Source organism: Scyliorhinus canicula, chromosome 2 (genome assembly GCF_902713615.1).
Source record: "Scyliorhinus canicula chromosome 2, sScyCan1.1, whole genome shotgun sequence".
Classification (NCBI taxonomy): domain Eukaryota; kingdom Metazoa; phylum Chordata; class Chondrichthyes; order Carcharhiniformes; family Scyliorhinidae; genus Scyliorhinus; species Scyliorhinus canicula.
In genome coordinates this window covers 54,227,197-54,243,417 of record NC_052147.1, presented here as the reverse complement: position 1 = coordinate 54,243,417, position 16,221 = coordinate 54,227,197, and the positions used below count along the sequence as shown (strand labels likewise).

The following is a 16,221-nucleotide window of genomic DNA, read 5'->3' as shown; positions in this document are numbered from 1 at the left end:
ACCCCAGCGCCCCACCCAGGCCACCCCTCCCCCATCCATGGTGTCTCCACCACCAGCCCGGGTTACGGAGACAGTTCAAGGACCATTGCTCCAGGATACATTTTTTTTCCTTCTCTCGGCACTACTCATACCACCAGTTCTCCCCCCCCCCCCCCCCCCCAGCTCTCATTGACCCCCCCTCTCGACCGATTGGTTGAGACCAGTCATGTGACGGCTCCCCGATTGGTCGAGAGGCTGAGTTAACCCCGCCTCCAGGGCTCCCGGCGGTCGTCCATTTACTGTAGTCGACCGCAGGGCTAACATCTAGCTGATTAAAACCATACTTTTGTACAGCAACTCGTCTCGCGTTCAATTGATGGTACATAACACTGCCGAATTTCAGCAACTATTATTGAGCGGCTAACATAGCCATGATAAGGAAGTGGATGGTGGGGGGGAGGTCGACTTGGGAGCGGGTGGAGGCAGCCTCATGTAGGGGTACCAGTCTGGGGGCGTTGTTGACGGCGCCTCTGCCGTTCTTGCCGACGCGCTTCTCCACCAGTCCTGTAGTGGTGGCGGCCTTTCAGATCTGGGGACAGTGGAGGAGGCATGTGGGAGCAACGAGAGCATTGGTTTGCTCCGGGGAGGTTGGCCAGTGGGTATTGGGTATGGCGGAGAGCGGGGATTGAACAGACGGGAGATTTGTTCTTGGAAGGAGCTTCCCTGGCTTGAGGGCGCTGGAGGACAAGTTTGGGTTGACGAGGGGGAATGAATTCCGGTATAGTCAGGTGCGGGACTTTTTGCACAGGCAGGTGTCATCTTTTCCACTCCTGCCACTCGGGGATCCAAGATAGGGTAGTGTCTAGAGGATGGGTGGGGGAGGGAAATGTCTCGGATATTTACAAGGAGCTCATGGGGGCGGGGAGACGCAGACTGTGGAGCTGAGGCATAAATGGGAGGAGGAGTTGGGAGGGGAGATTGGGGAGGGCCTGTGGGCGGACGCGCTGAGCAGGGTTAATGGGACTGCAACATGTGCCAGGCTCAGCCTGATTCAGTTTAAGGTCGTCCACCGGGCCCACATGATAGTGTCCCGGATGAGCAGATTCTTCGGTGTAGAGGACAGGTTTGTAAAGTGCCTGAGAGGACCGGCAGACCATGTCCACGTGTTTTGGGTGTGTCCAAAACTTAGGAGATATTGGCAGGGGTTCGAGGACGTCATGTCTAGAGTTTTGAACATAAGGGTGGCAATGGGTCCAGAGGTGGTGATTCTTGGGGTTTCAGAGGCCCTGGAAGTCCGGGGGGAGAAAGAGGCCGACGTTTTGGCCTTTGCTTCCCTTGTAGCCCGGAGACGGATACTTCTCACTTGGAGGGAGTCAAAGCCCCGGAAGACTGAAGCCTGGCTGTCAGACATGGCAAGTTTCCTGGGCTTGGAGAAAATCAAGTCGCCTTGTGAGGGTCGTTGTTAGGGTTCGCCCAGAGGTGGCAACCATTCATTGATTTCTTTGCGGAGTATTAATCGTCAGCGGGGGAGTGGGGGGGGGTGTTAGGGGAATGTAGTATGGGGGTCAGTTAGGCAGATCTGGATAGTTCGGGTTAAGGCAATTGCACTGTTTACTTTGTTTATTGTACAGTCCTTTTGTTTTCACGTTCTGTAATTCTACTGTTTACAATGCCAAAACATACCTCATTAAAACTGTTTATTTAAAAAAAACAGGAATTGATGTTAATTGTCATAATCTTGCCATTCTTGTTTGCCAGCCTGTTCTTCTGTCCATGATCAGCTTAGGTGAAGTCCAATTCAGCACCAAATAGTGTAAAAGAGTTAGTTGGGCTTGTGTTAAAAGTAATAAAGAATACAACACGTTAATTGGCCTGAAGTCCGCTTCCAGTCATTTGACTTTTTGGAATTGTGCGAGGACACTAACTGCATTGGAGGATTCACTCATTTAATTTGTCCCCTCTTTATTGCAGATTGAAATCCATAATGCTAGGCAGAGTTGATCATTTCCAACTCAGTTTTTATCTAGAGCTTGGTTTCTCATAATCTTTGGGCTCAGAATTGAGTAAAATGGCTCCGTGTGCGCTGACAGCCTTTCCTTTACTGAATTAAACTGACACACACATAGCTGCATCCCCTGCTTGCATTTGAAGATCTTGAAAGGGTGCTGTCATGGTGTAAATCAGCTGAATGGAGCAATGCAACACCAGCATGCCAAATTAGATCATTACATGTTCAGGCAACATCTTGACTGGTTATGAAGCAAATAAGTCCTGTTCTGGGACTATTTATAGAAGTGTCTTTTTGGAAGCTCAGTTTTGAGTTGCTGGAGCAATTCTGAGATATTTTCTGCATTTACTAAGGGAGCCTTATATGGGAACAGTGAACCGAAATCATTGAATACCAGTTGGACTGCAATGTGACCAGCCCAAATTTATGTTAAATAGACGAAAATTTTCCAGCAGTGGCAGCAACTTCTTTTGGTTTGTAGCCTGAAAGCTCAAGAAAAATGCAATTTCAAACATATTTTAGTTCAGCAGCTTACGGCACAGTGATCACATAGATTCACATTGCGGATAGAGACCTATGGACTGAGTGAGGGCAAGGTTTTTCTTATCCATTTACAGGATATATGTCGGTGGCAAGGCCGGCATTTATTGCCATCGCTAATTGTCCTTGAGAGAAAGTTGTCTTTTTGGCATCTGAATGGCATGCTAGGACATTTCAGAGGTCAGTTAAGAGTCAACCACTTTACTGGAGTCACATATACATATAGGCAAACTGAGAAAGGATGGCAGATTTCCTTCCATATTGGACATCTGTGAACCATAAGAACTAGGAGCAGGAGTAGGCCATCTGGCCCCTCGAGCCTGCTCTGCCATTCAATGAGATCATGGCTGATCTTTTGTGGACTCGGCTCCACTTTCCGGCCCGAACACCATAACCCTTAATCCCTTTATTCTTCAAAAAACTATCTACCTTTACCTTAAAAACATTTAATGAAGGAGCCTCAACTGCTTCACTGGGCAAGGAATTCCATAGATTCACAACCCTTTGGGTGAAGAAGTTCCTCCTAAACTCAGTCCTAAATCTACTTCCCCTTATTTTGAGGCTATGTCCCCTAGTTCTGCTTTCACCCGCCAGTGGAAACAACGGCCCACATCTATCCTATCTATCCGCATCTATCCTATCCATTCATAATTTTAAATGTTTCTATAAGATCCCCCCTCATCCTTCTAAATTCCAACGAGTACAGTCCCAGTCTACTCAACCTCTCCTCATAATCCAACCCCTTCAGCTCTGGGATTAACCTAGTGAATCTCCTCTGCACACCCTTTAGTGCTAGTATGTCCTTTCTCAAGTAAGGAGACCAAAACTGAATACAATACTCCAGGTGTGGCCTAACTAACACCTTATACAATTGCAACATAACCTCCCTAGTCTTAAACTCCATCCCTCTAGCAATGAAGGACAAAATTCCATTTGCCTTCTTAATCACCTGTTGCACCTGTAAACCAACTCTCTGTGACTCATGCACGAGCACACCCAGGTCTCTGCACAGCTGCATGCTTTAATATTTTATCGTTTAAATAATAATCCTGATTGCTGTTATTCCTACCAAAATGGATAACCTCACATTTGTCAACATTGTATTCCATCTGCCAGACCCTAGCCCATTCACTTAACCTATCCAAATCCCTCTGCAGACTTCCAGTATCCTCTGCACTTTGTGTCATCTGCAAACTTGGACACATTGCCCTTGGTCCCCAACTCCAAATCATCTATGTAAATTGTGAACAATTGTGGGCCCAACACGGATCCCTGAGGGACACCACTCGCTACTGATTGGACTTTTACAAAATTCTGGTGGTTGCATGGCCACAATTACTCAATAAAGGTCTTTCTTAAATTCCAGACTATTTCAATTAGCTAAATTTTACTTCCCAGCTGCTGTGGTGGGATTTGAACTCCTATTTCTAGATAATTTGTCCAGTCCTCTGAATTACGAGTCCAGTAACAAAACCACTGAAACTACACCCAAATATAAACAGACTTTATGGCCATCTTTGCACCCAACATTCTTGAAAGTATACAGGACACCTCTTCTTCGAGTAATGCACATATCCCCACCAAACATTATTGCTTGGACTTGACCAGATTTTGACAGGTCATGGATAGTAGCTGTGGTAGTCGGTATTAGGGGTATTGTTGAAAGGACACTATATTTGCCCAGTAAACCAGGTCTACGCCCGACATCTGCTATGAACGAGGCGACAAATCCCCAGAGAATCGCTGGAGGAATGCTACCGTGCGCTCCTGGTGTTAGGTAGGAACTGTGACTGCCTGCAAGTTTCAGCCAGCGACCACACACAACGTTTGATTCGGGACGCATTCGTTGCAGGTATGCTGTCCTCCCAAATCCGCCAGCGGCTGCTAGAAAAAGAGACACTAGGCCTCAAGGAGGCACGGGCCCTTGCTAGCTCCCTGGATGTGGCCTCCTGAAACGCCCACGCGTACGTCCCCGACAACGCGGCAGCCTCTTGGGCACGTGGAACTTCCCTGCAGCCGACTCCGATGCATCCCCCATCCCCCCACAAGCTTGTGCTGCGTGACTATCAGGCAACCCCGGGGGCGCCCGCTGCTATTTTTGTGGGCAAGCCAAGCACCCCCGGCAGCGCTGCCCGGCCTGCTCCTCCACCTGCAAAGGGTGTGGCAAAAAGGGCCATTTTGTGGCAGTATGCCAGGCCCGGGCAGTCGCCGCGGTCTCCGGGGGCGAACCGGGACTGCCACCCCAACCCTCCACGAGTCACGTGCAGCCAGCGGGTGCCGCCATCTTCCATTTCCAGAGCCACGTGCGGGCCTTGGGCGTCGCCATTTTGTTCCCCAGGCATGTGCGATCAGTGGCGGGCCATCTTGGCTGGAGTCTCGACCCCGATTCGGATGACCACACATCGCCCAAAGTAAACCTCCAGCTTTTGCCACGACTTGCCTCAGTGACCCAGGACCAGTCTCGGCCCCGACCGCGACGACGTCCGTGCTCATCAATGGGCATGATGTACCATCAATTGGACTCGAGTCGTGAAGAAGTTCCATATATCAGGCTTTAATCAACTAGTTGTGTGCCCGGCAGTCGACTTGCAGAGAAAGGCCGACTGCCTGGTCCTACGGGTTCTTAAACCCCGCCTCATAGGCGGGACTACTTGCCTCTCGGCCAGTGGGTGAGCAGTCACCTGACTAGCCTCAACCAATCAGCAGAGAGGCACATGACCGACCTGAGCCAATGGGCAGCGAGTGCTCTGCACCAATGGCAGATAGGTACCGTAAACCTCCTAGTTATACCACCACAGGGCACAAAATATCCTGCCTGATCAACTCCGGGAGCACAGAGAGCTTCATACACCCCAACACGGTAAGGCGCTGTTCTCTTCCCATCCACCCAGTTAATCAAAAAATCTCCCTTTCGGTGTCACAAATGGAGTCTCGGTCTTCCAATGGGAGATGGACCGAATGGTTGACCGTACGGTTTGCGGGCCACGTTTCCGTACTTCGATAACGTAACCATCTGCGGCCACGACCAGCAGCACCACGACACCAACCTCCGTAAATTCCTCCATACCGCAAAAATCCATAATCTAACCTACAACAAGGACAAATGCGTAGTGCATGATGGAGTTATAGGCCCAGATCCTGAACGCATGCGTCCCCTCATGGAGTTTCCCCTCTCACACTGCTCCAAGGCCCTGAAACGCTGCCTGGGATTTTTTTCATATTATGCCCAGAGGGTCCCCAACTATGCGGACAAGGCCCGCCCACTAATTCAATCCACGGTTTTTCCCCTGTTGGCAGAGGCCCGCCAGGCCTTCAGCCGCATCAAAGTGGACATTGCAAAGGTCACGATGCACGCAATCGATAAATCCCTTACCTTCCAAGTCGAGAGCGACGCGTCCGACATAGCTCTGGCGGCCACCCTCAACCAAGCAGGCAGACCCGTGGCCTTCTTCTCACGCACCCTCCATGCTTCAGAAATCCGCCATTCCTCAGTTGAAAAGGAGGCGCAGGCCATAGTAGAAGCTGTGCGGCATTGGAGGCATTACCTGGCCAGCAGGAGGTTCACTCTCCTCACTGACCAACGGTCGGTTGCTTTCATGTTCGATAATGCACAGCGGGGCATGTTAAAGAACAATAAGACCTTATGGTGGAGGATCGAGCTCTCCACCTACAACTATGAGATCTTGTATCATCCCGGGAAGCTAAACGAGCCTCCTGATGCCATATCCCGCGGCACATGTGCCAACGCACAAGTGGACCGACTCCGGGCCCTCCACAAGGACCTCTGCCACCTGGGGGGTCACTCGATTCTTCCATTTCATCAAGACCCGCAACCTGCCCTACTCCATCAAGGAAGTCAGGACCGCCACCAGGAACTGCCAAATCTGCGCGGAGTGCAAGCCGCACGTCTACAGGCCAGAGGGAGCGCACCTGATAAAGGCTTCCAGTCCCTTTGAACGCCTCAGTATGGACTTCAAAGTCCTCTCCCCTCCACCGACTGCAACACGCACTTCTTGAACGTGATTGACGAGTACTCCCGGTTCCCATTCGCCATCCCCTGCCCCGACATGACCACAGCCACCGTCATAAAAGCCCTCCACAGTATCTTTACACTGTTCGGTTTCCCTGCCTGCATACACAGTGATAGGGGGGTCCTCCTTTATGAGCCTGTGTCTCCCTAGCAGCTGCATTCTGTACCTGCGCTGCTGGGGGAAACATCTAGTCCAATAAAGCCATCAATTGTCATCCAATCTTGCTTCTGGAGTCATTGATTGAGCATCAGTAGCTATAGTCACATGTCTCCTCGCAGCATATCCTTCTACTGCCACCCAAATCAATACTTGTAAAGTCATGCAGTGAGCCATTACTTCAGCAGGACCAGAAGATTCCACCAGTGGGATGGGGTTATAAATTCACCCTTAGAAATTTATGACAGAAGACTCAGCTCATCATATCTGTTCAGGTCAAAGAAGAGCTATCTAGCCGAAGACCATTTTCCAGCACTTATTAAATGAATAAGTTAATATTTTTTTTAACATAAGGTGAAAGCAAATGGACTACTTTGGATAAATTATATTGTGGCTTTGTTGAAAATACAAAGGACGTGTTGATGTATTATGAACTTGAAAGCAAGATATTAACCTGCTTTAATATCATATAGAAAATAGGAGGGGATTATATTAAAGACATGAACCAGTTACAGAAGCTCCATGCCTATGTGAATAATGATGGATTCATTCATGATGTTACATCGGTGAAACAGGTATAGTCGTTCAAATTATGTAAATTCAGCATTCTGTGCAATTAATAAAACGAGTTGTGTGTACAGAAATAGTTTTAATTTGTTCCCTATTGCGTCAACAGGAGAATAAAGTAAAACTTGCATCTTTACTGGAAAAGGAGTATGGAATTAAGATCAACATGTCTTCCATATTTGATGTACATGTGAAACGAATCCATGAGTACAAGCGGCAGCTGATGAACTGTCTTTACATCATTGTTATGTACAACCGTAAGTCCCAATTCGTTAAATCTAATTTACTTTTAATGTGGTGCATTTTTACTGTTGCATTAGTTGCCATTCCAGCTGAAAAATAGCCATATTGTTTACATTGCTATGTTTCTATGAACAGGTCTGCCCATGTTTGATTATATGTTCTTATCTCTGTGTAATTCTGAAGAGAATATCCTCCTTAATTTAAGCATCTTCCACACAACATAGAAAAGTCAAATTTGATTGACGCTCTTGAATCGATGAGAGTGAAATTAAATCTCATTTCCCCTATTTTCCAGGTATGAAACAGGTGCAAAACATTCCAGTTTCTAACCTGAATCACACACAATCAAAATGCTATTTTGGTGTGTAAGCAATGGCATATTGTAATATGCATAATGTTATTTTCCAGGACCTTTCGTAGCAGGTATAGTAATTGCCATAACTATGTGTCTATAACTCCCGTATGCATGTACAGTTCTTGAACTCAACTGTGACAAGTTTCTATATTTCATAGAACTTACAGTGCAGAAGTATTTGAATCATTAAACACTGGTTTATGTTTTGTGTAAGGAATTAGAAAAGAACCGAACAAGAATTTTGTTCCAAGAACTGTTATGATAGGTGGCAAGGTAAGATTTGTTTCCTTTCCTATTTTTCTGCAACTCCCTGCCAACCCCAAAGTCATGCAGTGACTTAAATTGTGCATAGTACATTACTTGCAACTTTTATTACAGGTAGGAGGGGGTCAGTTCAAGCAGCACTGTTTTCCTCTCGCTACTTGTGCATAAATTGAAAGCATTTTCAATCAGTTTGTTTTAATTAATAAGTGGTGGTGCATTTGTTTCCAAAACCCCACGTTTTTGTGACCCAAATTTACAAATAATCCAGAGCAAACATTAGTTACGATTAACTCACAAATTAGTTTATTTCACACATTCAAAATCCACGAAAGGAGTGACTGTGATATTCCACTCCACATTCACACAGTAAGTGGGGGAGATAGAGAAAAGGAGTTGACATATGAACGTACAGAATAGGAACAAAGGTAGGCCATTTGGCTCCTCAAGCCTGTTGACCATTCAATAAAATCATTGCTGATCTTTTTGTGTTGAGTTCCACATTCCCCATCTACCCCGTTAACCTTTGATTCCCTTGCCTGACAATAATCTATCTACCTCCATCTTACAAATATTCATTGACCCGGCTTCACTGCCTTCTGAGGCAGAGTTCCAAAGTCGCACAACCCACAGAGAGAAAAAAGGTTCTCCTCAAGATTCTCCTCATGCCTGTCCTATAAGGCGTCCCCTAATTTAAAACAGTGTTCTCTAGTTCTGGGCTTAGGTATAAGAGGAAACCTAGTTCAACGTCCATCTTGTCAATACTGTTCAGGATCTTCTACACGTCAATCAAGTTGCCCCTCACTCTTCTAAACTCCAGTAGAAACAAGCAAACCCTTTCCAACCTATCCTCATAAGACAACCTGCTCATTCTAGATATCAATCTAGTAAACCTTCTCTGAACCGCCTCCAATGCATTTACATTATTCCTTAAATAAGGAGATATTACTGCACGCAGTATTTGAGATATGGTCTCACCAAGGCCCTGTATAATTGAAACATAAGATGATCTTTATGTTCAATCCTCTTATAATAAAGGATGGCATTCCATTTGCCTTCTTGATTACATGCTGCACCTGCATACTAACGTTTAATGACTCATTCATTAAAACACATAACCCCTCTTCACCTCAACATTCTGCAGTAATTCTCCATTTATATAATACTCTGCTTTTTTATTCTTCCTGCCAAAATGAACAGCTTCACAGTTTATTATACTCCATCATCATTACTCCCACATTATACTCCATCTGCCTGACTTTTGCCCACTTACTTAACCTATCTATATCCATTTGCAAATTCAGTATGTCCTCTTCACAACATACTTTCCTACTTATCTTTGTGTCATCTGAAAATTTAGTTCCATGCCTTCGCTCTATTCATCTAAGTCCTGGATGTAAATTGTAAAAAGCTGACACAAATCACTGCGACTCCATTTGTCATATCCTGCCAAGCAGCCAAAGACGTATTTATGCATACTGTTTTCTGCCAGCCAGCCAATCTTCAATACGCGCTAATATGTTATCCCCTATAACTTCCTGTGATATGCCTCCCTCCCTTCTTGAAAGAGGGGTTATATTTGCTACTTTCGGGGCAGCACGGTGTCGTGTGGGTTAGCCCTGTTGTCTCACGGCGCCGAGGTCCCAGGTTCGATCCCGGCTGTGGGTCATTGACCGTGTGGAGTTTGCACATTCTCTCCGTGTTTGCGTGGGTTTCGCCCCCACAACCCAAAGATGTGCAGGCTAGGTGGATTGAACATGCTAAATTGCCCCTTAATTGGAAATAAAAATAGTTGCTACTTTCCAGCCTGATGGGGCCTTTCCAGAATCTATTTTGGAAAAAAATGACAAAAATGCATCTACTATCTCATTTGCCATCTCTTTTAAGATTCTAGGATGAAGCCCATCAGGACCTGGAGACTTGTCAGCCTATAGCTCCATCAGTTTGCTCAGTACCGCTTCTCAGTGATATTAAGTGAGTTTTCAGTACAAGAACCACAGAAAAACTGAATATTGCTTCATGTGAATATCAAGACTTGAGGTCACTGAGGAATTATTTCACATAGGTGTTTGAAGTTCAACTGGCTGGAGACCGGTGTTTTAAGATTCACTTTTCAGGTGGCGTTGTGGGTGCAAGATGAAGTAGGCACACAGAGGTTAAGTCAGTTCTGTAGGCAATGGTACAAAATCTTCCCGCAGAGTGTGGTTGGATGGATAATAGTCCTATCTCAACAGAGCCGGCTTTTTTGTGGTTGCCGGTTGGATGGTAAAACAGCAAACTGTGTATGCAGCCCAGAAATATAATACTAAACCAGATTGTTCAAAATATGGCCCACAGGCCCGGTGCGGCCCCTGGAGCTCGATTTGAAAATGTCACTCAAATGGATAAGTCAGAATGGACGATTGTTCAAGGGGAGCTCCTCCAATCACAGGCTGTTTCTTCCCCATGTTTACTGCTGATATGCTCCAAATGGGAAAGAAATAATCTATGATTGGAAGAGGGTGAATATGAGCGACGGGGAAGAGAGAGAGTGTGAGTGACTGTGTGGGGGGGGAGGGAATGAGAGCAGGTTAGGCCAGTTAGCTTAACTTTGGCAATAGGGAGGATGCTGGAATCTATCATCAAGGAAGAAATAGCAAGGCATCTGGATGGAAATTCTCCCGTTGGACCGACGCAGCATAGGTCCATAAAGGGCAGGTCATGCCTAACTAATTTAGTGGAATTTTTTGGGGACATTGCCAGTGCGGTAGATAACGGGGAGCCAATGGATGTGGTATAACTGGATTTCCAGAAAGCTTTTGACAAGGTGCCACACAAAAGGTTGCTGCACAAGATAAAGATGCATGGCATTAAGGGTAAAGTCGTGGCATGAATAGAGGATTGGTTAATTAATAGAAAGCAAAGAGTGGGGATTAATATGTGTTTCTCTGGTTGGCAATCAGTAGCTAGTGGTGTCCCTTAGGGATTAGTGTTGGGCCCACAATTGTTCACAGTTTACATAGATGATTTGGAGTTGGGGACCAAGGGCAATGTGTCCAAGTTTGCAGATGACACTAAGATGAGTGGTAAAGCAAAAAGTGCAGAGGACACTAGAAGTCTGCAGAGGGATTTGGATAGTTTAAGTGAATGGGCTAGGGTCTGGCAGGTGGAATACAATGTTGACAAATGTGAGGTTATCCATTTTGGTTGGAAAAACAGCAAAAGGGATTAATATTTAAATGACAAAATATTAAAACAAGCTGCTGTGCAGAGGGGCCTGGGTGTCCGAGTGCATGAGTCGCAAAAAGTTGGTTTACGGTGCAGCAGGTGATTAAGAAGGCAAAATGGAGTTTTGTCCTTCATTGCGAGAGGGATGGAGTTTAAGACTGGGGAAGTTATGCTGCAATTGTATAAGGTGTTAGTGAGGCCACACCTGGAGTATTGTGTTCAGTTTTGGTCCCCTTACCTGAGAAAGGACGTACTGGCGCTGGAGGGTGTGCAGAGGGGATTCACAAGGTTAATCCCAGAGTTGAGGGGGTTGGATTAAGAGGAGAGGTTGAGTAGACTGGGACTGTACCTGCTGGAATTTAGAAGGATGCAGGGGGATCTCATAGGAACATATATAATTCTGAAGGGAATAGATAGGATAGATGCGGGGAAGTTGTGGAGTGGAAAAGTGGAGCTGAGACCGGGTTGCTGCTGGAATGGCCAAGGGGGAGCTGGAGGTGGTAGAGGAGGTTGGGGCGGGGGTCTGCCGCTGTGGGGAACGGGCCGTGCGGGGGACGCGGGTATGTGGCTGGCCTAGGAAGGGCTATGGCTAATTGGCGGGGGAGGGGGGCGACTAGCCCCCTGATCCGGCTGATAACCTGGAATGTAAGGGGACTGAATGGGCCGGTCAAGCGGGCCCGGGTGTTCGTGCACTTGAAGGGGCTGAAGGCGGATGTGGCCATGCTCCAGGAGACGCACCTGAGGGTGGCGGATCAGGTAAGGTTAAGAAAGGGGTGGGTAGGGCAGGTGTTCCATTCAGGCTTAGATGCAAAAAACCGGGGGGTGGCGATTTTGGTGGGGAAGAGAGTGTCGTTCGAGGCGTTGAGACTTGTGGGGACAATGGCGGTGGGTATGTGATGGTAAGTGGCAAGCTCCAGAGGGAGCGGGTGGTGCTGGTCAACGTATAAGCTCCGAATTGGGACGATGCGGGGTTCATGCGGCGTATGTTGAGCCGGAATCCGGATCTTGAGAAAGGAGGCCTAATAATGGGGGGGGTTTCAACACGGTGCTGGACCCGGCACTTGAACGCTCCTGGTCCAGGTCGGGCAGGAGGCCGGCGGCGGCTAAGGTGCTGAGGGGGTTTATGGACCATGATGAGCCATCAATTGCACGTGAGACGAGTTGCTGTACAAACGTTAGGCTTTAATGAGCGAGAACTTAGCCCTGCGGTCGACTACAATAAATGGCCAGGCGTTTTGACTATTTATACCTCGGTATGGAGGCGTGGTTAACACAGCCTCTCGACCAATCGGAGAGTCGTCACATGACTGGTCTCAACCAATCGGTCGAGAGGCACATGACTGACCAGGGCCAATGGTAAGCTGGTGTTCTGCACCAATGCTATGCAAATCATACCACCACATTCACCCCTTGCGGTGAAAGAAGCCGGGGGAGAGGGGGGATCAACAAGAGCCGAGGGGGGGGGGAGAACTGGTGGTATGAGTAGCAGCCGGGAGAACAAAAATTTTCTCTTCTTTTCCTTTATTACAGTTTTGGCTTCCCACTGGCCCAGACAATTAGCAATAGTACACAAAGTCCCAACAAAGTCCATGGAGCTGTTGTAATTTAAATCGATTCGATCAGTCTTTTCGTGGCCAGTGACGTTCTGGCAGACCGCCGCAGTGGAGTAGGTGACGTCGGTTCCGTCGATGGTGGTGGTTCCGCTGACGTCCGGGAGCGATGGTCCTTGAACAGTATCCGTCACCCAAGCTGGCTGTGGAGACGCCATGGATGGGGAAGGGGTGGCCTGGGTGGGGCGCTGGGGGGGGGGGAAACTGGGGGGGGGGTCTGTGGTGAAGGGGGGGAAGGCCGCACGCCAGCAGGTGCCAGGTCCCGGAGGGAGACCGTGTCCTGCCGACCGTCGGGGTACTCCACGTATGCATACTGCGGGTTAGCGTGGAGTAACTGGACTTGTTCCACCAACGGGTCGGACTTGTGCACCCGCACATGCTTCCGGAGCAAGATGGGTCCGGGGGCAGCCAGCCACGTCGGGAGAGGGGATCCGGAGGACGACCTCCGGGGGAAAACAAGAAGACGTTCATGAGGTGTCTGATCTGTTGCGGTACAGAGGAGTGAGCGGATAGAATTTAGGGCATCGGGGATAAACTCTTGTCATCGGGAAATAGGGAGATTTCTAGACCGGAGGGCCAGTAGTATGGTCTTCCAGATGGTACCATTCTCCCGCTTGACCTGTCCGTTACCCCGAGGGTTAGAGCTGGTCGTCCTGCTACAGACAATGCCCCTGTTGAGCAGGAATTGACGCAGCTCGTCACTCATAAATGAGGACCCCCGATCGCTATGTATGTATGCGGGGTAGCCGAACAGGGAGAAGATGGAGAGGAGTTATGACGGTCGATGTGGTTATGTCGGGGCAGGGAATGGCAAAGGGGAAGCGGGAGTATTCATCAATTACTGCCAGGAAGTAAATGTTGCGGTTGTTAGAGGGAAGGGGTCCCTTGAAGTCAATGCTGAGACGTTTGAAGGGGCAGGATGCTTTGATCAGGTGTGCGCACTCTGCGCAGATGTGGCAGTCACAGGTTACTGTCCTGACTTCCGCGATGGAGAAAGGCAGGTTGCGGGCCTTAATGAAATGGTAGAGACGGGTCACCCCTGGATGGCAGAGGTCCGCGTGGAGGGAGCGGAGGCGGTCTATCTGCGCGCTGGCGCAGGTACCGCGGGACAGGGCATCAGGAGGCTCATTAAGCTTCCCAGGACGATACAAGATCTCATAGTTGTACGTGGACAACTCGATCTGCCACCGTAAGATCTTGTCATTCTTAATCTTGCCCCTTTGTGCATTATCAAACATGAAGGCTACTGACCGTTGGTCTGTGAGGAGGGTAAACCTCCTGCCGGCCAAATAGTGCCTCCAATGTCGCACTGCTTCGACTATGGCCTGGGCTTCCTTTTCCACTGAGGAGTGGCGGAGTTCGGAAGCCTGGAGGGTTCTGGAGAAGAAGGCCACGGGTCTGCCCGCTTGGTTCAGGGTGGCCGCCAGAGCTACTTCTGATGCGTTGCTCTCGACCTGGAAGGGGAGGGACTCGTCGATGGGGCGCATCGTGGCCTTTGCGATGTCCGCTTTGATGCGGCTAAAGGCCTGGCAGGCCTCTGTCGACAGCGGGAAGGTCGTGGTTTGAATGAGGGGACGGACCTTGTCAGCGTAATTGGGAATCCATTGGGCGTAGTAAGCGAAGAAACCCAGGCAGCGTTTAAGGGATTTGAGGGTATTGAGGAGAGGGAGTTCCATCAGGGGGGCGCATGCGTTCGGGGGCGGGGCCTATCACTCCTTTACGCACTACGTAGCCGAGGATGGCTAGACGGCCGGTGCTAAACACGCACTTATCCTTATTGTATGTGAGGTTAAGGGGTTTTGCGGTTGGAGGAATTTCTGGAGGTTGGCATCATGGTCCTGCTGATTGTGGCCGCAGATGGTGACATTATCAAGATACGGGAAGGTAGCCCGTAATCCGTACTTGTCGACCATTCGGTCCATCTCCCGTTGGAAGACCGAGGCCCCATTTGTGACACCAAATGGAACCCTGAGGAAGTGGTAGAGGCGCCCATCTGCCTCAAACGCGGTGTATTTGCGGTCACTCGCGCGGAGGGGGAGCTGGTGGTAAGCGGACTTAATATCCACAGTGGAGAAGACTTTGTATTTCGCGTTATCGTTTACCATGGCGGAAATACGGGGGAAGAGGATACGCATCCAGTAGCGTAAACCGGTTGATGGTCTGGCTATAGTCGATGACCATCCGGTGTTTCTCCCCAGTCTGGACCACCAGCACTTGGGCTAGCCAGGGACTCTTCCTGCCCTCGATGACCCCTTCCTTCCCTCGATGACCCCTTCCTTCAGCAACCTCTGGACCTCGGACCTGATGAAGGTGCGGTCCTGGGCGCTGTGCCGTCTGCTCCATGTCGCGACGGGTTTGCAATCGGGGGTGAGATTAGCAAACAAGGAGGGGGGGTCCACTTTGAGGGACGCGAGGCTGCAGACAGTGAGGGGTATAGGACCGCCAAATTGGAAGGTCAAGCTCTGCAGGTTACACTGGAAGTCCAGTCCTAGGAGTGCCGATGCGCAAAGGTCAGGGAGGACGAGGAGTTTATAATTTTTAAAAACCTTCCCTTGGACCGTGAGGTCCGCGATGCAACACCCGGTGATGCAGACGGAGTGTGAACCTGAGGCTATGCCGATTTTGTGTTTTACAGGATGGACAGGGAGTGCGCAGCGTCTTACCGTGGTAGGGTGAACAAAGCTTTCCGTGCTCCCGGAGTCCAGCAGGCAGCACGTCTTGTGGCCGTTGAGGTGGATCAGCATTGTCGTTTTGGCGAGCGTGCGTGGACGTGACTGGTCGAGCTGAATTGCTGCGAGCCGTGGAGAAGATCCATAGTCGTCGTCGTCGGCCGAGTAGGTGCTGGAAGAACCTTGCGTGCCAGTCCCGGAAGGTGGTGCCCAGGACCTGCACGTGGAGTCGGGGTCCCAAGATGGCGGCGCCCAGGACCCGCAAGTGGAGTCGGGGCCCCAGGATAGCGGCGCCCAGGACCCGCACGTGGAGTTGGCGCCCCAAGATGGCGGCGCCCAGGACCCGCACGTGGAGTCGGCGCCCCAAGATGGCGGCGCCCGTGGGGCCCTCGTGGTTGAGGGGGGAGGTGTTAGCGGTGCCGGCGGGCCGACCAGAGGGGCTGAGAGCGGGGGCCGAGAGGCACGCAGGCCAGGCGCAGGGGCCCGGGGGCAGGGGGGGGAGAAAGTTGCGCGGTGCACTGGGGGGCCCGGAAGGCCCCGGAGGAGAGGGGGAGGCGCGCAGGGGCCCGGGGCGGGGGGGGGGGGGGGGGGGGGA

General features: G+C 49.7%; 1 protein-coding gene across 6 annotated transcripts in view; it reads left to right on the top strand.

Annotated features, from left to right (window-relative positions):
• The window catches only part of pygl (phosphorylase, glycogen, liver), a 219,914-nt gene that overhangs the window by 152,462 nt on the left and 51,231 nt on the right, over window positions 1-16,221 (top strand). For 4 of the 6 annotated variants that reach the window (XM_038778436.1, XM_038778465.1, XM_038778456.1 and 1 more), the window contains exons 13-15: window positions 7,188-7,289; window positions 7,391-7,538; window positions 8,094-8,152. In XM_038778436.1, coding sequence (XP_038634364.1) covers window positions 7,188-7,289; window positions 7,391-7,538; window positions 8,094-8,152 — 309 coding nt within the window. Of the gene's footprint in view, window positions 1-7,187; window positions 7,290-7,390; window positions 7,539-8,093; window positions 8,153-10,034; window positions 10,115-16,221 lie in introns of all 6 variants that reach the window. The other 2 variants (XR_005458132.1, XM_038778477.1) reach the window with 1 other exon arrangement.